This window comes from Perna viridis, chromosome 13, assembly GCF_037379345.1.
Source record: "Perna viridis isolate PV_CMFRI_1.1 ecotype Kerala chromosome 13, ASM3737934v1, whole genome shotgun sequence".
NCBI classification, from domain to species: Eukaryota; Metazoa; Mollusca; class Bivalvia; order Mytilida; family Mytilidae; genus Perna; species Perna viridis.
Window position 1 is genome coordinate 3735642 of NC_142457.1, and position 27300 is coordinate 3762941.

The window sequence follows — 27300 nt, forward strand, 5'->3', positions numbered from 1 at the left end:
ATTTACCTGTAGCATTTTTTTAAAGTCATTTACCTGTAGTGTTTTTTGAAGTCATTTACCTGTAGTGTTTTTTTTAAGTCATTTACCTGTAGTGTTTTTTGAAGTCATTTACCTGTAGCATTTTTTTAAAGTCATTTACCTGTAGTGTTTTTTGAAGTCATTTACCTGTAGTGTTTTTTTTAAGTCATTTACCTGTAGTGTTTTTTGAAGTCATTTACCTGTAGCATTTTTTGTTTGGTTTCTGTATGTTTGTTAGTATTACATGTGTTTCTTTGTTTGGTCTTTATTCTTTTGCTTTTGAATTTCTGATTATGCATTAACAATGGTACTGCTTAATGTTTTTTTGTAAACAATGTCCATGATAGTGAAGTCAATGCCTATATTAATTGAAATGTACTTTTGTGTTGTTAAAGAAAAATAATAATTTTACCTGTAATATAGCCTGTATTTACATGTACTAACATTTCAGGGAACTTTATATGTGAAAGCTATAACTGTAAGGTTTTTATAACAGCTTTGGTAGGAAAAAAACAATATTTATGATGTACAGTGGAACCTTTCTTACCCAAAGCTTTCTTTTAACCAGACACTTTTTCAAGTCCTGTCATAGAAGTTTCAATGTATTATGTACCTTAGTAATCCATCTAAAACCAACAAATTCTACAGTCAAAAAAGGGTTATGGTAATACCCGTTTCACTCTACACCATATCTTACCTCATGATAAACTGATGGCTGACCAAATGTAGGGATACGGAATGTCTTTGTCTTTGGTTTACCATCACTGTCAACTATCTCCTGCAAAAATAAAAACAATTGATTTATTGTTGTTCAGCATAATCATCCATTTGCCGGGATGTCAGAGTGAAAAGAGTGGAATACTGTGTGAACAACCACCATTCCCTGTAAAACTGTTAATCACAAAATGTAATGTATTGATTGACCGATTGATTGGTTGATAGTTGTTTAACATTATCACACACTTGCCGGGATGTCAGAGTGAAAAGAGTGGAATACAGTGTAAACAACCGCCATTCCCTGTAAAACTGTCACAAAATATAATGTATTGATTGACTGATTGATTGATTGGTAAAGAAATTCAGGACAAACAACTGTCATCTAGCCAAGGAACTGACGCTTCCATTTAAAACTGTTCATTAAATTATATGTTAAATGGGCAGTTGATTGGCTGAAAGGAAACTGAGTGAATTTTAATGACAGAAACTACAAGCAATTCAGGATAAAAACCCAACTTTGAATAAAAGCAAACAAAAGTCCACAGCTATCTGTAGTATATCAGCACAATGAAGCTTAAATAATAAATTTACACAATGACTACCAAAACCATATTTTAAAAAAATAAAATATTAACTAAAACTGTCCAATGACACGACTGATTTTTCTGTAAGTTGTTACTATTTATTAACCATAATTTTGTGAGCATAAATCTGTCATTCCATGACCATAGGCAATATTTGTCCTTATATTGTGAGATAATAACAGTTATCATAAAATGAGAAGACTTTGCCAGTTTCCATAGAATGCTAATGGAATAAAGTATTGACTGTATCCATTATTTCTTGTCATTGTAACCAATAACTTATCCAGAAGAGGAGTGAAAGGAGTTGGCATCCGTCCTTTTTATTGGAAAATTAGTCATTTTCATGTGTAAAGTTGACAACAAGAAAAGGTAAATAATGTACTAGGATCCTCCAGACTTTTCAGATCTTTTTCTGTGGAACCCAGGCAGGCACCTATCTTTTCCAAAGTGCCCAGATCTGCCCCTGGTATCTCAAGTTGAAAAACAGGCTGCTTAATGCAAATACTGACAAAAACTAGCCTTATACAATGAGATTTTGTGAGTTTCTCCTTTAACCTTGTTAATTTTGATCGAAACAAAAAAAATTGATATAAAAAATTAATGGTAGCTAAGGTTTCCAAACTTACTACCTATAACTATAAAACTTCCAGAAAACAATAAAACTTTACCAAAATATTTTGCAAAAAGAATTTTTGATGTGCAAATTTCTTGTTTCTCAACAAGTGAAATTCTTTATATATGTGCTTAAGTAACAAGCCATAAGACTACTGTAAGATTCTGTGGTTTTTTTCCACAGAAAATTACTCATAAAACCTGATGTCACCATAGTTACAATTGTGAAGTCATAACTTACGACTCATTTTACTTTACAATTTTTTGTGGAAAGGGCTGCAGATCACTGAAGGTATGCTGTGAGAGAATAGCAAGTTTTAATCTTAAAAACTAAGTAACTTAAAAAAAAAATCTAAGGTCAAATTGTAGCAAAGATGGTCAAAAGTACTATATACATTTTCAAACTTCAACAAAAATTTGAGAAAAGGCAAAAAAGGCCAAAAAAACTAAAGTAAACTAATGAACACTTTCTATTATAGCGTGAAACTCATCTACTTTTACAATAATTCATGTCAAAATGCCCTGAATTGTGAAATGTTATACCTGTAATAATGTTTTAGCGACAGAATCCATAAAAGTTAGTTATGTTAACAGCAGTAGTTACACATTTGGTAAAGTTTTCTATAATTACACTATAATGACATGACAACCTGACATGTAATAATGAGTATGAGTGTGTCAGAGGGGAAGATGAAGTCATTTCTTACTCCATGTTAAGACAAATACTATACAAATCAACACACATGCATTATTACTGAAGGTATAAGACAAAAAATAAAAGTCTTGTTTCCTGCTAACAACAAGACAAAAACTAGGGTAGGTAGGTGGGAAAGTTATTTTATTTTCCAAAATCATTTTACATTTAGTTAATGGGGAAACAATCTGGACTTTAACTGTGCTTGAGCCAAAATGACCATTTAATGTTTAGGGAAGGCACGAAAACTAGGGTAGGAAGGGTGACAGGAAACAGACATATTATATTTTTTTTGGCCAGACATCACATGAACAAAAAATTGATATTCTACAACAACTGAAATCACAACATATGCCTATCTATATAAAGCTACATATCAAATTTGAAATCAATCCATCGATTAGTAGTCAAGATAATTGCAATGAATTTAGACAGATAAGGTGATTCAAATGTATCATCAACTAGTCAAGTGGGGGTGTAATTACAGCATCATCTGTGTATACTTGGAAAAGAGTACTAGCAGAAATAAAAAAAATGTAATCCTGGGACAAAGACCAGACATGGAAAACAGAAATACAAAACAAAGTACATAAATAACCAAAATTATATACAAAGTAACAAAAGTACATAAGCAACTCTTGACTCCACTAAAAACTGGGAGCATGGACCAGTTGCACTGGTAGGGTAATCATCCTCTGCTCTTCTAGAAAAACCTGTGGGGTTCATAAAAAGTCAAGTCCTGGGTAGACAAGAGGAAAGAAAAACTATAACATGTTGAATAGGTCAGTTTTCATGGTGCAGATGAAAATACCGTAACGATCCAGAAGTTCATGATGACCTTAAAACTTCTGTAGTGATGACTTAAATCTTGCTGCAAAATAATCCTGTCCCAGGAGCCTAATTGTGAGACGTCTAGAGCGATACAATAAGTCATATTGGCATAATTTATGAGTTATGATATGAACACTCCATACACAGGTGCTGAAGGGATGTTGTCACAGATGAAAGGAAAGTTGACAATACAGAATTAAAAGTCATCACATTAGTCATATAGCTTGATCAATAGTTTTCCTTTACCACTGATCTCTAGGTGTCTGTAGCAATTCCTTTATTTCAAGTTCTTTAGGGTAGATGCAATGTATCAATTTCCGAAAACTAGGATTCTTTAATGATAATACATCATCTATATAGCAGACACCGAGAGTAAAGGATCTAGCTAATGATGTAAAAGATCTATAATTTGTAATCCAGGTTGAGGTTGTCAATGTAAACAAAACCCAAAGGATGGTCCAATGTTAGGAATGAACATTTCATATCAAAATTAGGTAGAGTCGAAACTTAATTACAAGAAGATACTCTATTCTTAAAGTCTGACATGCACAATAAAACATGTTTTCTCCCTTGTGTACACAATAAAACATGTTTTCTCCCTCGAGTAAGAAACAATTTTTGTTAATTCTTAAAACAATTAGAAAAACTGAACAAAGAATTATGTGTCACCATGAAGACAACCCAATACAGAATCATTATGTAATGGTTTTACAGTTTAAACCAGCTGGTGTCTTTACAAATCTTCTTTGTAAAGAGCTAACCATTGTATGCCATGGTCGTATTTCACAGGTGAGTTATTGCAAGACTCTCTGTAATCCTGTAATTCTTAATTACTGTCACCATGTAAAGACAAGTAATCAATAATGAAGTCCTGGTTCCCAGTAATTACTATGATCTGGTCCCAGTTCCAGTAATTACAATGATCTGTTTTGTTCTGTCACAGAACATCAGTGATTAAAAGATTGTCTCCGGTACAACACAATTTTAAGTTCTGGCAAGAAGTAAGTGTTGACAAAGGCTGCCTCAGTAGGCAAGTTTGCATTGTAACTAAACTGGGAATAGTTATATAATGCTCCATGGTTGCCTCAAATATGACCATCTAAAGAACTATACACTTTTAGAGATGGTTAGAGATGATATGGTAGGCTATATTAAGCATGACCTTGTTCGCAGTGCCCAGAAAAGAGGACAATTGTTGCTAGCCTATGTTATTCTCAGGAGTAGACATACTCAGGTCAAATTAGCCAAAATTTTACATCTCAGGAGATCATTTTCTTCTATGATAGGCAAGTGGGTAAGCTATTACTTTAAACATTAATTAAATCAATCAGTTAATTCCAATCTGCCTGACCTTTAAAGTCAAAAGTACTTAAAAGATAAACTGAAAAGCAATTAAAATCTTGAGCCATCACTACAACTAATACATGACTTAGAATATAAATTGTTCATGTTACAAACATAAAGTTGTCTACAAATGTCTTCTTTTCAAAAAATGCATTGTGGAATAAAATGTTTTTAAGAATTATATATAGGATTTGCTAACCTTAAACAATTTTCGGCCTGAAAAATATTTTGATATAAAGTTGTAGACTTAAATGAAATTTCAAACATAGAATTATGGGATATCACTAACATCCTTCTAATAAAAGATGTGACGAATAAAGACAGCATATTATTAACAAAAATAGAGAAGTATTATTCAATGCTTGTGTGTAAGATATGAAGTACCGGTAATATAAATGAAAAATACATAACTGCTAAGTATAGAAACTGCAATAATTCAGACTACATACAACAACAGTTTGGTTATTTCTTTATTTTACCATCTTTCTACACAGAACAGCCTTGTCAAAGATTCCTTAGTGGCATGTTCTCTCCAGTACAGTGCTCAGTATGTCACACAATAGTATATTACATTCCTTTCTCTTTGTGCTGAGTCATTTGTTAGTAGAAATTAGTAGTAGTTAACCTTGACCTCTGTCTGTGTTAGTAATAGGTTAGTTGCTATGGAAACATAAAACAAATCAGTGGTACAACTGCTGATAAATTAAAGTGACTATCTAACAGTTGTCTACTGATTTGTCATAAATGTTCCAAAATCTGGTCTGTGCTGGATTTGTCATACATGTTCTAAAATCTGGTCTGTGCAGGATTTGTCATACATGTTCTAAAATCTGGTCTGAGCTGGATTTGTCATATATGTTCTAAAATCTGGTCTGTGCAGGATTTGTCATATATGTTCTAAAATCTGGTCTGTGCAGGATTTGTCATATATGTTCTAAAATCTGGTCTATGCTGGATTGGTCATACATGTTCTGAAACCTGGTCTGTGCTGGATTGGTCATACATGTTCTAAAATCTTGTCTGGTGTGGAATAGTCATACATGTTCTAAAATCTTGTCTGGTGTGGAATAGTCATACATGTTCTAAAATCTGGTCTGGTGTGGAATAGTCATACATGTTCTAAAATCTGGTCTGGTGTGGAATAGTCATACATGTTCTAAAATCTTGTCTGGTGTGGAATAGTCATACATGTTCCAAAATCTGGTCTGTGCAGGATTTGTCATACATGAATCATTGGTAAATACAATCTCACTGGACCATAGCCAACGTCAGTATGTTATACTCTAGACTTTATCTGCTAAACTGTAACAGAATAACGATCTTCTAGTATGTATACAATTCTTCAAACGAAATGCATTTCCTTTAATGGCCAATGACAACCAGTTAACCATGGCTACTGTACAGGGGTATAATCTGTCAGTCTGTCTGTTTTGAAATGGTCTTGTTCTTTATAGTTAAACCATATGTCTTGCATTGAGATTTTTACAATAAAGGACACTTACAATAGACCATTTAGCAAATGTTTCTTTCAACACAAGTATGTTTACTTTGTAATCCCAACCTAATATTGATATCTCAAATGAATGCTTTTTGGAAAGGTAATAAAGGCGGCTATTATATATGATGCAAAAATGAGAAGACAGAAAATGCATGTTTCCACAGATTTATGAGATATGATATAAAGCCCCTAGTGACCCTACTCAATATATCTTGATAATTTAAATATTAGGTTTAATGCAAATGCATGCACATTCAAGCTAAAATTAGCCATGAAAATAACACAAAAACATCAAATGAGAAATAAACTGTTCCCATCTCTTCATTGGCAAGAAAATAATCTTATGATCACAGCTGAGTACCAGTCATATAAGCCATTAAGAGTATACTAACAAGATGGTTTAATTGCTACAGGTAGCCATCAAATTGACACTGCACCAGGCATTTTGTAGAATTATAAACTAACACAATAGTTCAACTGATATACTGTTGTAGATAATGTAAGATCTTTTCACCAGTATTTTCCTTACAATTTTAAATTAAACAATTACGTAAAAGAAATTTAATTCTCTATAAGCAAAGTCTTAATTTATTTATTACCAACTCTTGATGGTAAAATTTGGACTTAAACATGCTGAGTGAAGTTCTTACTATCAATCATGAGGGAAAAAATAACTACACGAAAGGGGGGGGGTCTATATATATTTCAAAGTGTCTTATAGTGCTTAGAAAGGAAATTTTGAGAAGGGGTCTTTTCAAGATTTTTACAGGATGTTTACGATCTGAATGGGCCATGGCCCTTTGCGTTCTCAACCCCTGGTCTTAGTAGATGGAGATTTTTATATTTACCATATAGACTAATATTTCTTTAATGATTTTTTTCCAACTCTTGATAGTAAAATTTTTGATTTGAACATGCTCAAATCTTATCTGAGGTTACTATAATAATTAAATCAACTACATGAACAGGTGCCAATATTTATATCTCCTGGATTATGGATCCTAAACAGAAGAGATTTTTATATTTACTTTATAGACTGACATTTCAGCCTAAAGTAACAAATGCCATAAAATTTTTATAGTACAGAGAAAATAATGAAAACCGAACTCACGACAAATCTGTCTTCATAAACAAGATTTCTTTCCAAGTTCCCCTGACATCATTTCTAGTGCATTTAAATGTCACAAAAAATTGTAAGTTTCATGATTGACACTTATGATGTCCCAAAGCTATTTTCTGTTGTGACCTCAACACTTACAATAAACTTTAAACTAACATTTTTTTGTGAATTTAATGCTATTATCAATGAAATCTCTGCCTTAACTAAACAAAAGTTTCAATTTAAAAAGTGTTCAGTTTATTTGGATTTCACTATACTTATAGCTCAGTAACTGGGTCCCTGTTCATTTATTTATCTGAATCACACTTCTGGAGTACTAGTTTAACCACAGTTACACTTCGACATAAAGTTTATAGGACCTAGTTTACAGTTACACTTTGACATAAAGTTTATAGGACCTAGTTTACAGTTACACTTCGACATAAAGTTTATAGGACCTAGTTTACAGTTACACTTCGACATAAAGTTTATAGGACCTAGTTTACAGTTACACTTCGACATAAAGTTTATAGGACCTAGTTTACAACAAACTAATCTTATTAGTACAGTAAAATTAAAGCTTTATGACCTTATTACTTGGATGTTGCAAAGAATATGATGATTACAAAACACCAGAAAAGAAGCCATAAAAGCAACCATGTATCCTGAAATCTTCAAAACTCTTAAGTCTTCAAGCAATTGTTTCAAACCAAAGTAGTCAATGTTTTAAGAATAATCTTCAGGGGTTTTGACTGAGAATTCAATTTTTTTATTATTTAGTACAACTTTTTTTTCTATTCTATATTGATTAAATCATTCTGCACCTTTTATATAAAATATAAATAGGTAAATCTACTTCCCTTTTATAATGGGACAAAAAAGTTTGTGAAAGTAAATTGTACCTTATCCTCAAGCCATGCATCAACAAACATAATATAAAATTAAATTACTGAGAAAATGAATTTGCGCCTGAAAATGTGAAATACAAAATCATTCACAAAAGCAGAATGCTTTGTGTCAGATGAGTTGATATCTTATAACATGGAAGACCCCAATATTACTAAAATATCAGAAACCTAACTTTCCTGTAAACAAGGTATTGTTTGAATTTGGAATTCAGAAAATGACCAAAAACAAATTTGTAAACCTAACCGTAACTAAGGGGGTTAGTCATGCTAAGGGGTAAGGTTAGTAGGATAACAAAAGTAAAGGAAACTTACTAAACCCCTTTAGTCATGACGGCATGACTAACACAATTAGTAGGGGTCAGTTTTATAAATATTTTTTCACTTATTATCTTAAATCCAAAATAATTCCAAATTCAAATAATACCTTGTTTGTGGAGAAACACTACTGTGATTACATATAAAATAAAGCTACAGAATTTCTCATTGTTTTGTACAATCTGTAATCTATACGAGGTTGTTAATATCAATTTTTTTCCTTTAATATCTTTGAGTTTAATCAGTGTTTTCCATACTATAACATACTTTATCCTTCTAATTTAGAACTTAATCAAAGTGGAAAACTTCCTTCTACAGAAAAAAGGAAACCTTAAAATGGGTCGAATCAATCGCTGCAAGAGTTTTATTTTAGTTCTTTCAATGTAGGTCATATAGAGTGTCATGAAGAAAGTATTTAGTACACAAACACTACAATGTAGCATCTCATTATTTGGTTTCATAGTGGAAATTAAACATATTACAGCAATACAAACGGTTTCATAGTGAGTGAAATATTATGAGGTACCGGTAGCTTTCAACCAATCAGATTATGTAAGAAACATTACAATGTACCGGCAGCTTTCAACCAATCAGATTATGTAAGAAACATTACAATGTACCTGCAGCTTTCAACCAATAAGATTTTATATACAATGCATCACTAACACATAACAACCTACTAGTATTTGGTGAATGTTTGATATCACTTGTGTATAGTGTGATATCACAAATATCTAGCAGGGATGTCAACAGAAGCCTTCAACTGACAAAAGCTCATATTTTGACTGCTATTCTATTTTTAAAACTGGGTGAATTCATGCAAAATTTTCATCTGTTTACCTGCTACTTTTTTCTGTTTTTTCCCAGCTATTTAAAATACAACTGACATCCTTGTCTAGTCATCCAAGAAGTAGATAAAACAACAACATCTAGGAAAAACTAAGGAATCAATCCTGAAGAGACAACATCTCAAACAAACAATATCTAAACATGAAGCCAAAATAAAACCTTGTCAAACTGATATTCCTCAGCAATATGAATGAAGGTCGCATGAAATTCTGATTCTTGGAAAACCATATGTATTAGGGTCACAGGTGAGAAAAAAATTTTTCTCTACCTGCCAACAAGAAGTCACAATGGTGGAGTTATAAAAGATAAACAAATATATTTGTAATTAATAAGCTACAGAATAACTTAACTAAGACAAAGACAGAACTTATCTACTGCAAAACGAAATGATTCAATTTTTCTTTTTTATTATATTTCATCACATCAACAAAATAAAAAATTAATACTTAGCAAAACTGAAACAAAGCTTCACCTTTCAGAAAAAAAATTAGAAGTAAATTCAAAAGAATACATGACGAAAAAAAAAGATAAAGCAAATTCAAAGGTCAAATGAAGCTCAATCGTCATTTTCTGAGAAAATATCATATATTACAAAGCATCCTCTTACCTTTAATAAACGCAATATCTTGATGCTTCAAAGAAGACCAGTTTGATGCTGATCAATCTTATATGGAATAATTTGTCACCAACAAGATAATTAAATACCTGATCCTACCTCCCAAAGGTGGATAATGATTGGCTTGTCACAATAACATCATCAGCAGAAAGGTGATATAGTTGTTAACTTACCTGGACAGGTGGAGTTCTAAAGGTGTGGTCAGTCAGCTCAATAGGCCAAGCCAAATATTTTCACAAGATAGAATTGTCAGAATATTTCTTTTAATGCACTTTTTACTGCAATGTTGTTTAATTTAGGTAAACGTTCTTTTAACAGTTGAATTTCCCATATGACTATTAATCTTATTTGAGTTTAATTATTGTGATTACAATTCCTTTGTCTACTTGCAAAAAAAAAAAGAAAAGCATATTAAATTTTTATTTTAAAGTACTTTTAGTGACATTTTATCAGATTACAGTATTTTTTATATTATAAACTGAAATATTCATTTAAAAAGATGTAATCAATTAATAGCCCTTAAAAAAAATCACTTCAACTTTTTCCTCAGGTAAATCAAGTAAAACGGTCTTAAAACATGTTTTATTGTAGATAAACTGTAAATTTCATAATAGAATTTAAAATGGAAAAAAAGGTGGAAAAACCTTTCAACTGAAAACAAATTGATTGAATGGTTTTGTTATCAAACATTCTTATAGTGCACCAAGTAATATTTTGCAAAAGAATAAACATAATAAGATGAGCCTTAATCAAGTTTTTTTTTAAATAAAAATTGATCCATGTATGAAAAAAAAACATAGTCAGACTTGCACAAACAGAACTAGATGGAGAAGTGTTGTTAGTGCCCTGTGTACCTCATCGGTACCAAAGGCATAAGCAAGAAAGCATGGAAAAAAACAAACACAAGTACATGTATTATTTTGTTTGGCCTAACTGACAGAAGTATGTAGGTTTTTTAATTATCACCTGGAATGAATTTCTCCATCAGCTTAACAGTTTATGGTGATTACTAAAATATCTTTAGCACCTCATCAGATTTCATCATTATTTAGAATGCAACAAAACAATGGTTATTTCTAACTTCACATCTGTATATGACAATGAAGATATATTAGTCTTGTTTCCAGAAAGAAATAAATAGGATAGGTAGGTAGAGAAATTATCTTATTTTTCAAAAACATTTTAAATTGAGTTAATGGGGAAACAATCAAGACTTTAACGGTGCTTGAGCCAATGTTTAGGGTATGCACTATAAACTATGGAAGGTAGGGTTGCAGGAAACAGATCATTTTTTTGTTTGCCCTATGTAGGTTCTGTTCTTATCACAGATAATTTCTCTGTATTTTAGCATTATACAAGTGACTTAATTAAAAACTTACTTCATTATTATATTTATTGAATAGGTTGCTTATGTCTGTAAAAATGCCATTTATCAGAAATTAAGTAGTAGTCTTTGTTAGAATTGTGCAAAATCTGAAAAATGTGATACATTCCATAAAGGCTACATATTTTAATTTTTGTAATTAAGTTGTTTTATGGGTTTATACAATGAAATATGTAATTATTCATTCACATCAGCCTGCTCTTAGGAGATAATCAACATTGAAGATCCAATAGATTCTATTGTATTAGTGTGTCATTTACAGAGTTATCTCCCTTAATTTTGAAATCTACAGTGCATTCTGTATAATTTTTATCCCATAAGAACATGGTTTCTATGAAAAGCCACATAATATGTTCTGTTTACTTAAGCACTTTAAATAAAATATCAAAAATAAAAATATGTAGGCTTTCCAACCATGTATCACACTTTGCATGATTAATAGCTAGAGAGCTACTTACTTTTTTGTTATAATGATAAAAAGAGATCATCCAGGAAGTTAGTTTATACAAGAATTAATACTCTGTCATGAATGCCATTCCATCCTTGATGGTAACACACAGCTATCATAAAGGTTGTCATATAAAGGAAACATAGTTAGTTCAGAGTTTTCAATTTTTTTGTTTTTTGGGAGAGCTTGACATTATGGTTCTCACACACTGAACATTTATGCTTTAAATTGAGTATAAATTATAAATCTGAAATAACATACACAAACCAGGCAGATAAAAAAACGTGAGATTTTGAGACAATTTCAGTTCACATACTGAACTATCTAGTGACCATTTAGGGACTAACTAAAGAAGGAAACTGTCTGGGTAAAACTATTGGCATGTATTAATGCTTAAATGAACACCAGTAGTGGATCTTGGGGAGGTTGTTGTTATTGTTTGGAAATTTTGTTAATCTGTGAAAAAATAGGGCAAAGGTGAGCAAATAATTGATAAACCCCCTTTTCCAAAATATGCACACCTTTTATCGGTATTGTCCATTTATTGCCGCTTCAGTATATTATGCAGATATTTGGGAATAAGTTTCATAACAACCCAGCAAAACAAGGGAATAATAAAGAATATTAAATAACATATTTTAAAGGGGATATAATTACAAGTGTTAATCAGAACCATTCACTGCCAATTCACACCAGAACCAAGAAGCACCTGTCTCTTCACTCAACACAGCCAATCAATAATGGACAAGTTTTGGTCTTAAATAATTTATCTTGTCAGGGTATAATTCTTGATGAAAATTACTGAAAGTGTTTGGCAAAGGTTTGGATGTAATTTTCATTAACTACATCCAATCGTCTGAAACAATATTGATTGGACAATTTTTTCGGGAAAAAGTACCATTCTACATTGCTTCAACAATAATCACACAAATTAATTGAGTAATAAAAAAGGGAGGTAATTCTATTAATTTGGTTATAGCGTGTATAACATGCTTTATCTCTGTTTTCCGTGTATCAGAACTTTTCCTTTAATTTGCTGTTTAATTGAACCCAATCAGCTGAAAATCCACTTACGGTTGTTTTAACTTTGTTTCATTATGAGTAAAAGAAGGGAATTTGTTTTACATTCAACAATTTTTCACTTAAGTTACTTTCCTATTGATGTTTAATTACTTTCATTATCATACCACTGCAATGTTACAGGAACTAAAGTCCTTTCAGACAACTTCATTGTTCATATACTAGTGCATTTATTTAAAAGAATCTGTTATATTCTGCTTATAGGCTGGGTGATTGTCATGACCTTAATTTTTTAGAAGTTGCCTTAAATGTGGAAGGGCTTTCCAAAATTGCTGACTGTACATGATAAGTAGAAGCTTCCGAGGAACACTTGATGAACAAGAAATAAATCACAAATAACTCCATTTTATCATTGGTTTACCATGTGCTGGCCATTTATTTTGCATTATTTTAAATATAAATGTAAATGGTCAGCACATGGTAAAACAATGATAAAACTGAGTTTCTCTGATTTGTGTGGATTCTAATAGGACTAGTTTCTGCATATTTTTTAAAAGTGTTGCACAAAACGGCCGCCATTATGAAGCAACATTTTGTTGTGATGTTGGTAAACTTGGGACTTATCTTATAATGAAGTGGGAAATAAAGCTGTCATACCTTGATGTGTTAGAGTTGCACCCACTCAGACAGGAAGTTGATATCGGACAGTACCCAAAATTACTTATAGTGTATGATCCTAATATATAAAGCAACACACCAAATTTGAAACAAGTCCATCCACTGGGAGCCAAGACAACAGCGACAAATTTACACAGACTGGCAGACAGACAGACAAAATGATTCCAATTTACCACCTACTCTTTGAGTGGAGGTATAAAAATCAAGTTTGGTGGTGCATCAATTTTTGGCAGAACATCTATTTATATCTAGACCTGAGCTTCTTCAGTAACTGGGATCATTAATAATTATCTTGTTATGGCAACATCATAATGAGTGTAATTTGTTGAGAGATGTCCCGACTTTACCCTTACTTAATAAACCCTTACACTGCCTTACCCTTACACACTTTGTTAAATAAACAACATTACACAGCAATGATCACAATCTAACCATACAGTATATAAATTCAAGCTAATAACACATTTACCTCATTAACCCTGATATCATTCTGTTCAAAGCAACTTCCATCAAATATTAATTGCAATCAATTTTAGTTTGTGGCCCTGGGTAGGAAACACTATTGATAAAGATCAAGAGAATCACTGCTGACTTTAGCTGATACTATCTGCTTCAATTCAATCAAAGTGCTTATTCAATTATTCAGTTGTAAGGTTTAATATCTCAAGGAATTTTGATACAAATGCATTTTATGTTACAACTACCCTATTTGAAAATGCACTTTATGTTACAACTACCCTATTTGAAAAGTCGAAATGATTGCATGTGATAACATATAGCGGGTGTATTTTAGCAGTCTTTCTTAAACCACCAAAATAAATTCTGCATATTTTTTCTCTGGTCTAAAGTACTAAGTAAATCACTTAGTATCTACCAAATTTAGAAATTCCAAATTTTGTGCATACCTTTTTATCTCAAAATCGTCAAATTTTACACCCACCAAAATACCCTGCTATACAATATACTGTCACTAAAAAAAAACAACTTGTATGCGAATTCAGCTCAAAGCAATGAAAATCCTCGGCCAAATCAAACATTTACCTGCAGTCTTATCTATATATTGGTTATATCAAGTCAATGCATTGTCCTTGTCTTTCTCAAAGTAAAAGACAATAACACTGCATTGACTTGATATAAAGGAGCAGAGAGGAGAAATCTTGAAAGAATTTGGAGCTGGTCCACGTTTCTCAAAATATGATAAATATTATCTTATTTTGGAGAAGTATGGACCAGTTCCAGAGAATTTAAAATTTCTCCTCTTTGCTCCTTTATAACTATATCTGAACAAAATTTGTAGAGCTTCTGAGTAACACAAGATCAAAACTAAGCTAACTTACCTACATTTCATAGTGCAGAATTAAATGTAGTATCCAAAGGATCTTTTTTTTTTTGTTTAAAATGGTGAAATTCAATCTTTGATATATTTGTATACAAAACTTATCTACCTTAAATAGATGGCAGAATAGATGGCAGATGGAAATCGTCTCTTCTTACTTTCATTAAAAAGCCTGTTTTAGAAGTTTTCACATTAAAGATACAGAAAAATAAGGCTACCCACTTACAGATAATAATAGGACAGTGTTTGATTTCACAAAAATGTCTTAGAAAAAAATCTGCAATCACAGTGTAATTTCCTTTTGTGACTAAATGGGTTGATTACAATTGACTATATATTGATAGATATCTGAGAAACTGGACCAAAGCCAGGCTTTACTATATACTGCTACTTTTGTTCTTTCAATAGGAATATTATTGAATGAATGGAATGACTGTACGAATGAAATTTCCAGACTTGCTTGTAAATGATGAATGGCACTTTACAAGATTTTCAAAATTTTAGAAAAAAAATATTTTGTTCACTAATGGTCAGAATCTTAAGTACTTGTCTAAGAATCAGGCAAAAATGTGTATAAGGTGTGGCACATGAAGAAAAAATGTGTATAAGGTGTGGCACATGAAGAAAAAATGCACAGACATTTTATTGCATAATCCAAGTATTTATACCTCATAACCTCAAGAAATTACTGTCAAAGTGTTTGAAAGTTTGCCTTTTTAAGATATTGATAGGTCAAATTTAGTTGAAATGCACTGTGGAAAAATGGTGGGAAAATTTTCCTGAACTTGTTTCTTATATAAGCAGTAAAAAAATATCTATATCACCGATGGTTCAGGATAAATTTAAATAGCTGTGCAGTTGTTTTCTAGATGTGTTGAATGTACCTGAGGCAAAAAAGACCAAATTGAGGAATATGATGTGCAACCCATTGCCTGATTCTTACAAAGAATGGTACTTAAATATTTTCCACATCAATTAACAAAAAAGATTTTCAAATTAAAATTTGAACTTGGTTTGTTGCTGAAAAAATTTGGCACCTGTGCAAAAGTAATTTCTCCACAGAAGATCGTCAAGTTCCACTCCGTAGAAAAGTAATGTTCGGTGCCTTAGGCAGATCCAAATTTAAGGTCCTAATTTAAAATAATTTGCTTGCTATTTCTATTTCATTACTTTATTAATTATCAAATAAAGTACATATTGATAATCTACTATAATTCATGCTTTATAAATTTACATCGAACACAAGCAAACAAAAAGTCACGTAAACATAATTTGAGGAAGTTAAATTGATCAAATATTAATGTTAATAAATTTATATATATAAACAAAAAATATCTCTCATAGGAATTTTGCTCTAAATAATTACCTTTACACAGCTTAAAAGTTGACATTTTAAAATTAAAGTCAAATGCAATCACATTTTCATTCATTGTCGTATATCAATTCAATAAATTTGTGTACATTAACCCTGTAAATGGAAAATGCCGTGAAAAAGGAAACAGACAAACTGGTTGCATGATTTACTCCAGAGCTGTTCATGGTCCCTAAAGGCGGACCAATCACAACTTGTCATTAAATTATCACAAATTATTAAGAGTTGCCATTAGAGATTGTATAAACAATGTTTACATGAACATCCACTGAGAATTGTCCACTGAATAAATATATCACTCAATGAGAGAGGTCCATGTTATTTCATTGAACTCTCAAGTGCCCATCAATATATTCAACCTCAGACAAAATTGCTATTTATGTCAACTTAAAGAAGAAAAAAATCCTATATAAAAAGCCACAATGTAAAAGAGTTCTAGGTTTATTGCATAAATACTTGTTATCAAATTTTTATTTTATCAACATTGCATTTTTTTATTTGTTCACTAAACTTAACACATTGCTGCAAAAACCTTAAGTGTAAGTTTTTTTTAAAGAATCAGGCAATATTGGAAAAATCACAAACATGTATGTCAAAAATCACAAACATGCATGTCAAAAATCACAAACATGCATGTCAAAAATTCAACGATCTGACAATACAATTTCACTGAAGGATGTTTCCTTTATTTGAAAAGACCATTATCTAATCTCTGCATCATTGGATTTGTTCAGAAATTTTTCAACACCATGTTAGAAAAAAAAAGGATTTGACAGTTATCTGCCCTTGAAATGTTAATTTTTTTTTTGTACATTTCAATGAAATTATAACTCAGTTAACCAAAAATAATGTGGAAAATCTTGTCCTTTTTCCTTGATTCTGATAGTGCAAGTAGTCAAATTAAACTTTCAAAATGATAGGTTTTTTCATACCATGTGTCATTCACTGCCTGATTCTTACAGAGACTGACACTTATATGTATATATTTTTTATACAAAAGTAGGAATTCAATTGTTTACTGAACAATATGGAAAAACAAATGATTTCAGCAGTTACTACCTTGACATTTCAAACAATTTGTCAAACAAATTTAATCTTAACCCAAAAACTATGAATCGTAATGAGAAATATAATCAGAGTATTTTTAAAGCATACAACTTGATTAAATAGTGACATGACTCATCACTGTACAATAGAAAGCATATCATAATAAAAATTTTTTTTTTTTTTTCCTTCCAATCCTTCCAACCCCTTATATTTTTTTTTTCCTTCCAATCCTTCCAACCCCTTATATTTTTTTTTTCCTTCCAATCCTGCCGACCCCTTATATTTTTTTTCCTTTCAATCCTTCCGACCCCTTATATTTTTTTTTTCTTTCCAATCCTTCCGACCCCTTATATATTTTTTTCCTTCCAATCCTTCCGACCCCTTATATTTTTTCTTTCCTTCCAATCCTTCCAACCCCCTATATTTTTTTGTGAAGGTTGGATGTGAATCTACCATTTAAGTTTACTTGATCTTAAGGTGAAAAATACTGGATTTTATCTAACATATGTCAAGTTCTATCATACTGATGAAAAACTAAGGTAACTTTAAGTTTCTATGAAGACTTTATATTTTATTACAAGTTCCCTTTTCTGTCTCTATGATTTTAAAATTCCCGCCCCAATTTTCTTTTTTTTTTGTGATTTTTTTTTTTGGGGGGGGTGGGGGGGTGGGGTGGGGAGGGGATGAGAAGAATCTACTAGTTTATTTTATCTGGCCTTAAATGGAACCATTTTGTATAGATATGTACTGATTATCACATCTCTATAACATCTAAACATTGACTGTACAAAACCTGCAAGTTCTGCTGTGATAATAGAAGGATTCTCAGAATTACACCCATGGTTGTCTAGGAAACTAATGGACACCAATGCACTAATGCCATAAATGAGAAATTAAGCTAATGTAAAATTTCAAAATGAGTGCTTTAAAATACAGATAATTCATATTAATGGTAATGTTTTCAAGTTTTGAAAATTTCTGAAGGAAATGTGCATTATTAACTTTAACTTTTAAAGTGAAGACAAAATCTGATGGAATGACTGGTAACATATACAAGATGGTCAGTCAATTGTTTCAGTATCCAGGACCCCATTGCACAAATGTAAGTGAAGTATAGTTCTGACTGTCATTGCATATTTGTTTAGAAACAAAAGGAAAGGCTAAAATATCTCATTAGAAAATTAATTAATACATAAGTATTCACAAAACTTAATACTAATATTTAGTGTTTTGTTAATGAAAAAAATACTTGTACTTTTCTTGTCAAATTCTAAAAAAAGGTAATAAATTCAGAACTTTCTTTGGTACAGTAGAAAGTCTTGTTTCTGTTACTTGTTATAAAAACAAGATGTTATTTAAATTTGAATTTTGGATTTAGAAAAATAAGTTTAAAAAATACATTAAATTTATCCCTGACTAAAAGGGAAGGGGGTAGTAAGTTTTCCTTTACGTTTTGTTAAACCAACTAACCTAACCCTTTAGCCCTGAAGGGGTAACAGAACACATTAGTAGGGATTAGTTTCACAAATTATTTTTTTTGGTCATTTTCCAAACTCAAAAAGAAAATTCCAATATAATATATTGTTTATGTTAAAGATTGAGCAGTTCTAATTAAAGTATTAATGTAATAACTAGTGGTCTATATCACAAAAAGTTTTCAGAGAAAAATTGGTCCTAAACTACATGGACATCCTCCATCTTTTTGTGACACCACTTTGCTAACAACTATTCTTACATTTTTGTCTTTTCTGAAACTCATTTGCTTTAGCTATACAATTAAAGGTACTCAGATATAATGATGATGAAACTGTACTAATCTAGCAGGTATTCACATAAATAATACAGCAGTCTTTCCGAAGGTTCATCGGACTGTCGAATATCACCAGTAAAAATGTGACAGGACCGGTAAAAAAATCTGGAACACCATACCGGAAGTCTGGAAAATTTCTGATATTAGTCATTCTTGATTACTGTCAAAATGGACAGTAAAACTTGGTTTGGTCCTTAAAATAGTATGTCATCACAGGACTGAATGACCCGAAAGAAAAAACTGAAGTTTTGGAAAGACTGATAGAGAAACATCGGGTCTGTAATCGGCATAAGAAATAACAAGCAACTGTCAAATAATCAGAAGCTAAGTTTCCAAAGCTTTAACAATGTAACAAACTGGAATTCTGTTCCTCCATCAAGTCAGAAAACAGCTTTCCAGCCAACCTCTGGCATAACTGCAGTAAACCTCTATTATAATTCATGTAATTTTGCAAGAAATAATTAGTTTTTGATTTAATTTATCCAAAACAAATTCATGTTTTAACCAATACTTAAGAACTGGTAATTTTCAATTTCAGCTTCACACAACACAACAGTCCACATAATTCTTGATTTAAAGTAAAGCATTCAAGGTAATATGAAAAGGAAACATTTAAGGGATAATATCTGTAAATACATTTCTCTGAAGAGCCATCATGTAAGTGAATAAACTTTATATATCATGAATAAACCATAATTAAGGCCTGGCAATGGTAGTCTCTATATAATTGTTTCTTGGCAACCAAATATTTACAATATCACAATGATTTTTTTTGTAATTAACTATCAATTCATAGATGAAATAGAATTAACTTTCAATTGAATACTCAATTTTATTCATACGTTAAAAATTTACATTTTATCCCCAAAAGAGGAAAATATCACATGCATCTATAAGCATGATAAGGATGAAAATCACTGCAACTTCAAGCCCTTTTCATGTAATTAGTGCATAACAAACCAAGTATATACTTAGCAATTAAGAACAAAATTTGAAACCATTCCCTAAAGTATCCTTCCAACAAATATGAAGTAATGTTGAACAGCATTAGGATATAAATGTACTGGTTTTCATGAGGTAAGACAAAACATAAGAAATGGCTATAAAAAGGCTTTATAGCAGTGAAGACTTGTCAACAAGTTAGCTGTTGAAACAATGAGGAAATATGTAATCAATGTAAGGATAAAGTAAAATAAGATCCTACTTGTACTTCAATGTAAGGATAAAGTAAAATAAGATCCTACCATGTACTTCAATGTAAGGATAAAGTAAAATAAGATCCTACCTTGTACTAAACAATTTAATATGACTTTCTCAATAGAAACATTATCTCTGCCACTGTAAAGTGCTCCCAAATCTTTCTACTGATTCCCTGTAAATTGATTAGCACCACTTCAGCAACACGGCCTTATATGGAGGTAACTTTTCTTCATCTGACGTTGTGCATCCTCAAGACACTCACCTATATATCATGTGCCAGGTGGGAGGTGGCTTCTCCAACAGATGGCGCTACTTAATTCCCATGGAAACCAAAAGGTGAAAATTGTCAGGTTTGGTTTTGAGCTTGTTATGTTGGGACTTGATGGCCATGGGAAAACCAAACATTTTTGTTCTTACATGTTTTGCGCCTAATTACTGTGATTTTGTCCTATTCCAAATTCTCACTTCAGAATCTTATTGATTAGGATATATAGTTTAATTAGCGGATAGTTTTGCCGTAAGTCGTTTCATGATAAATTGAAGAGCATAATCGATGAGACGACTGATTATTGGAAAAAATGTCATCTTTTATGGTGATTAAATTGGAACAAAAAAGCTGATTACAGTTTATAGCCTATTTTTTCCCTCCATAGTTATGTTAAACTGATGACTTGAATCATATAAAGCTACTCAAACTTTTAAAAGATTTCAATTAAAATGCAAATACATTATCAAATGAAAAGTAATCAACCAAATTGAGTAATTTTTGTTTCATTTTTTTAGGGGATAGCAATGGATACATATCATACATTGATTGTAAAAACTACTGGAATGTTATAAACATTTCTAGAGGAATAAGATGGTGTCTATCTACTACAAACTTTGTTTGCTGGGGTGAATTAGGTGAAATGATTGAGTTGACATTAATTTTTTCAAGAAAATGATAATAATAACAAGGGAAGTCACGTTAAAAGACACAGCTATTTCAGAAATCATTGCATGCAATGTGCTATTTTGTCATTTTTGACGATACACAAAAATACATTTTGAGACACTGAGTGAACATAAAAATATTGTGATTGCAATTTACTTACAATATTATTTTGCAGTCATAAAATAAGGAAGCCCATTATCTTTAGAATTACAGATTATCCTTCTGAAAATTCAAGGTCAACAAGCAATAACTTGTAATATCAGTGGAACCTTACACAGGCAAATATTTTTCACATGAAATTCATGTTAATCGAACTTCACATGAAATTAAAATGATTTTCACGAGAAATTCACTAAGCACGAATTTCATGTGAACATTTTGTGTGAATTTCACGTGAAGGCTCCATTCACCCGAATTTCACGTGAACTCTGTCACTTAGTTAATTTGCTCAATTCAGGTGAAAATCATGTGAAATTCACATGAAAATCACATGAAGTAATTTTGCCTGTGTAATTAAAAAAAAAAACCAATGGAGTGTCAGGTGAGTCTTAACAGGAAAGGTGTTTTCCCAAAGATTTATAACTCAATGTAACTCAGCAGAAAAAAAAAACCTGCAAATGTTAAGCAAATGCTGGAGCAGTTACATGGACTTCTTTCTGTATATATTGGCAACAAATTCTGAAGCCTCAAAAGAGAATACCCTTTATGCACATTTTATTCCTTCAAGAAATTTTATTATTTTACATTGTCCAAAACATTTTGTTGCCTCCATGTTAATTTTATCATATTTTGTCCTGAAGGAGACCAGGGTGGTTAAGTGAATTCATGCGTTTATTATTGTCTATATTTATTCTACAAAATGACAAGCATTAAATTACATAGCTGCGAAATCGTAGCTCTTGATCTTTTTTTTTTTTTTTTTTTGATTTTGCGATCTAATGTTAAGAAAATACAAAAAAAAATAGTTAGAGCTACGTTTCACAGCTATAAATTACATGAATATCTAGTGCTGCAGTTAGCAGGACACTGAGTTCATAAGCAATCAATTTCCTCAAGGGCCATGTAGCGATGATGTAGAGGTTACTCAAAATGGGATGAAAATTTGTAAAAAATTCACATCTCCCCAAGTTTTTCCACATTAGTTTCTGAAGAGACATGGACAAAGGATTAATCAATTAAACAGACTGACATACAAAGTGGTTCTTAAATTTTCCAAATACTGTTTGCTGGTTGCTAAGAGTTAATAAGTGTGTTTGTAAGAATCAGGCAAAATGGTAAAAATCAGAAACATGCATGTCCAATACCCACCAACCTGACAGGAATATTACTCAAGGATGCACATTTTCAATTCATTTCATTAAATTTATAACTCAATATACCAAAATAATAAGGAAAATCATGACTCTAAATTTTTCCTTGATTCTGATAGTACACAGGCAAAATTATTTTACGTGATTTTCACACGAATTTCACATGATTTTCACCTGAATTGAGCAAATAAACTAAGTGACAGAGTTCACATGAAATTCGGGTGAAAGGAGCCTTCACGTGAAATTCACACGAAATGTTCACATGGAATTCATGTTTAGTGAATTTCTCATGAAAATCATGTTAATTTCATGTGAATTTCACGTGAAAAATATTTGCCTGTGTACAAATAGTCAAATTAAACTTCAAAATGGTACTTTTTTTCATACAATGTTTCACCTTATTCTTACAGATACTGACACTTTTAAAAGTCTTGGAATTTCATCAAACTATCTATACTGGTATTACTATGAATTATAGTATTTTTTACAATACACATTACCAAGACATCCATATACAGTTTGCAATAATTAAATCTTATACAATGACTACATTTCATGTCAGATTTCAACTGAAGTCTAGTGTCATCTAGTAAATAAGGTTTTTTAATTCATTGTGGTATCATCATAGGGATGGAACAGTCAGTGATTGTATGGAATATATGTAAATACTCTGATACATGAATGGCTCAAAACTGTTCTGTTGGAAGTGACGTATTTCAGAAACACCAAATGCAGATAGAAAGTGATTGTTAAACTTTTATCAGACTCATAGCCTGTGTTAAAGATAAGTTTTACATGATCCCATTGGTCAAGACATGATCATAATCAACGATAAATATAGCCTTGCATTTTCAATGAAATCAAGTTCATATATCTACATTTATTGTAACCATATTTGTTACAGTTTTATAAATATTTGTAGAAATTAACAACTTAACCCCTTTGATCTTTACAATCAGCATAAAAGGCACAACTTTTACCCCAGGAATGAAGCTGATAAAATATTACAATCCACTGAGTAGTTTCAGAGGAGAAGTTTTGAAGTATGACAACAGATTATGACCTTTGACAGCCAAAAATGAAACCATTTTATAATTTTGATTCTTACCCCATTGCCCCTCCCAAAAAAGCAAAACCCCCCAAAAAATCAAAGTAAATAAGTAATAAGCAAATTAACTTCACAATGAAGAGCATACATTCTTAATTTCTTAGAATATACATGTACCAGTAACAGAAGGTTTAAGCTTATCAAAATATTGAAAACATGTTATTTGTAGAAGTCAATGATACCACAGAAAATGACTATTATATTTGTATATCTTTATAACTCTTAATAAGCTGTATCTTTCTATGTATTACTAATAAAGCTTGTTTGTCATTCCATTATAATTATGGTCATACCACAGTTATCATCATTAATATGAGATAGGTGTAACCTGTAGAAAACCAAGTTGTATATATATTTAAAATCTTCTTGTCACTTTTTCTATACATCTGGATGCTTTTGCACTTGTACAGCAAACTTTCTAGCAAAAGCAAGAAAGGCCTACTCTTATGACATAATGGAAGCAGAAAAAAATGTCAGAATTTGAATTAATATTGAACACTGTATTATATTGGTAAATGCTTTTTAGTGTAGAAGATACTAAAATACCAAACTTTGTGTTGGAAAACTCCATAAGATGTGACTTCCTATCAGACTAAAATCAGGCTTTCAATGCTTCCAATCTATGACTTTATTTCACATTAAGTAGCAGTCTTTGTAAGAATCATGCAAATTCTGTAATATGTGATACATTCCAAAAAAGGCTACACATGATGAAATTTTTTATTATTTTTTCCAACCTGTCTGCTCTTAGGAAATAATTCACATTTGAAAATCCAACAGTTTCTATTGTATTTTAGTTTCATTTAGAGAGTTATCTACCTTAATTTTGAATTCTACAGTACATTATTTTTTATCTCTTAAGAGCACAGGTTATATGAAGAGCCACATGTTCATTTCTGTTAACTATGACATTTTAAACAAAATATCAAAAATAAATGAATCACATTTTGCATGATTCTTACCTAGAGTAATACTTAAATATCATTATGATGACTTTGTCATCTATAATAATTTCCTTGACATGAACACACATCACAACGTGCCCACAAATGATGGCAACAACTCATATTAACAATCGATAGACATCTTTTTTTCTATGCAATATCAAGTTTAGATATCTACTGAAGTACTACAAAAGTATTAATTTTCATGGTGATCTAATTTTCTATATTTTCAGAGTGAACATTACAATGCAAAAAATAGTACATGAACTGGTAAAATTTACTTTTACACTGTACCAAGCTTATCATTTTTGGAAACAAAAATATGTGTTCACCTTACAGAAACCATGAAAATTAAAACTTTCACAGTATTTCAATACAATTTATTTCAAAATAAAAAGTAAAACCAAAGTAGAGCACAGAACAATATTTCCTCCAATCTAAAAAAGTGTTTAAATATACACAACTATTTAACGATGGCTGTGAATTAATTTCCATCAGTCATTTCATATGCCTTTAATTTCTTGTAACAAACCCAATCTCTATCAAACAAATTTAAAAAATACCACAAAATATTGCCAAGTCATCGTTTGAAATATTTCTCCCAATAATTGAACTAACATTCTAATATGCTTGATTAAGCTTCCATGTTTCAAATAAATAAAATACTACAAAAAAAAAAGGTGTGGACTCATGTTGGGGGCACATCCTACTCCTCACCCAAAAATTAGAAAAAAATATATCTTTTGGAATTATATCTTGATTTTTAACTATTTTTACATCCAAAATTTTGTTTCTCCCACTTCCTTCAGCATTTAATTCTATTAGCACCCCTAACCTTACAATCCTGTATCTGCCCCTGAATAATATCAACCATTCATATCTGAAGAAAAAATAGTTCTCATCTTCAAATTAAAAGACAATGACTTAGCAGCCAGTCAAAGCAAAACAACAAGAAGGAAATCTCACAAACCACAGAAAGGCAACAATAACCAAGCTTTTGACAGTAGCAAACTACAGAGATATAACAACAGCCAATCATAGATAACAGAAAACTACAGCAATACAACAGCCAAACCATAGACAACAGAAAACTACAGCAATACAACAACAGTCAAACCATAGACAGCAGAAAACTACAGAGATATAACAACAGCCAATCATAGACAACAGAAAACTACAGCAATACAACAACAGTCAAACCATAGACAGCAGAAAACTACAGCAATACAACAACAGTCAAACCATAGACAGCAGAAAACTACAGGGAGATAACAACAGCCAATCATAGACAACAGAAAACTACAGCAATACAACAACAGCCAAACCATAGACAACAGAAAACTACAGCAATACAACAACAGTCAAACCACAGACAACAGAAAACTACAGCAATACAACAGCCAAACCATAGACAGCAGAAAACTACAGCAATACAACAACACATCCTCAAACACTTACACAGCAACAATCACTCAACAAAACAATTACAGCCAACCCTAGACAACAGAAAACAACAGTAACACATCCTAAGACACTTAGACAGCAACAACCACTTATCAAAATAATTACAGCCCACCCTAGACAACAGAAAACAACAGCAAGACAACAACAACACATCTTCAGACACTTAGCAACAACCAATCAACAAAACAATTACAGTCAACCCTAGACAACAGAAAACAACAGCAACACATCCTCAGACACTTAGACAGCAACAACCACTCAACAAAACAATTACAATCCACCCTAGACAGCAGAAAATAACAGAAAGACAACAACAACACATCCTCAGACACATAGACAGCAACAACCACTCAACAAAACAATTACAGCCGCCCACCTTATACATCAGAAAACAATAGCAAGACAACAGCAACCAAACTTTTGACAGCAGCAAACAAGAGGATGATAACAATGAACCCAACCTTAGACAGCAGGACAACAACCTCACATTAACATACTAGACTTAGAAAATGGTAACACAGAAAAAAAAATAGTTAGACAACAACAAACTATGGACAGACAACAGGTTACAATACACAGTTAAATAAGCTAGAAACAAACCACAATTAAAAGAAGGAAACATTTAAAGAGTGGTAAACCATAGACTAACAACAGCAGTCCATTGCAAGGCTGGAGTAAATAATGAAATACAGAAAAATAAATCAAAGACTGAAGTCTTCAAAGTCACTTATCAGCAAATATTCTATGTCATTGATTTTGGCTTGCTTTCAACATCCAAAATGACACGAATACGATATGCTCTAAAATCGGGTAACTTCCGCTAGAATCTTGGTTCCTTTGATATGATTACTCTTTCTTAACCCTAATGACTCACATGTTTCTCAATCAAACAACTGGTTACCAAGAAATGCAGGTGATGTTTTTGTTCCACAAGTTTCTCGTGGCTGTGATGAGTAGTTGCTGAAAAAACTTGTTAAAATTGTTATGGACACACAGAAACACAGACAAGGGTAAAACAGTATAACCCACACTCCTTCAGAGGGCATAAAATTAAGCATTGTTGCACAGCAGCAAAAAAGACATTAACAACACCCGGAAGAAAACAAGAGCTACAGAGAGTCAGCAACAACCACTTATCAAGCTATATAACAGTGAAATAA

General features: G+C 31.5%; 1 protein-coding gene across 3 annotated transcripts in view; it reads right to left on the reverse strand.

Moving 5' to 3' along the window:
• Positions 1-27300, reverse strand: part of LOC148599283 (hyccin-like) — an 85934-nt gene that overhangs the window by 15232 nt on the left and 43402 nt on the right. For all 3 annotated transcript variants that reach the window (XR_015917723.1, XM_088557429.1, XM_088557430.1), the window contains exon 6: positions 716-796. Coding sequence is in view for 2 of the 3 variants with exons in the window: in XM_088557429.1 (XP_088413555.1) it covers positions 716-796 (81 nt within the window). In the remaining variant the exon portion in view is untranslated. The remainder of the gene's footprint in view (positions 1-715; positions 797-27300) is intronic.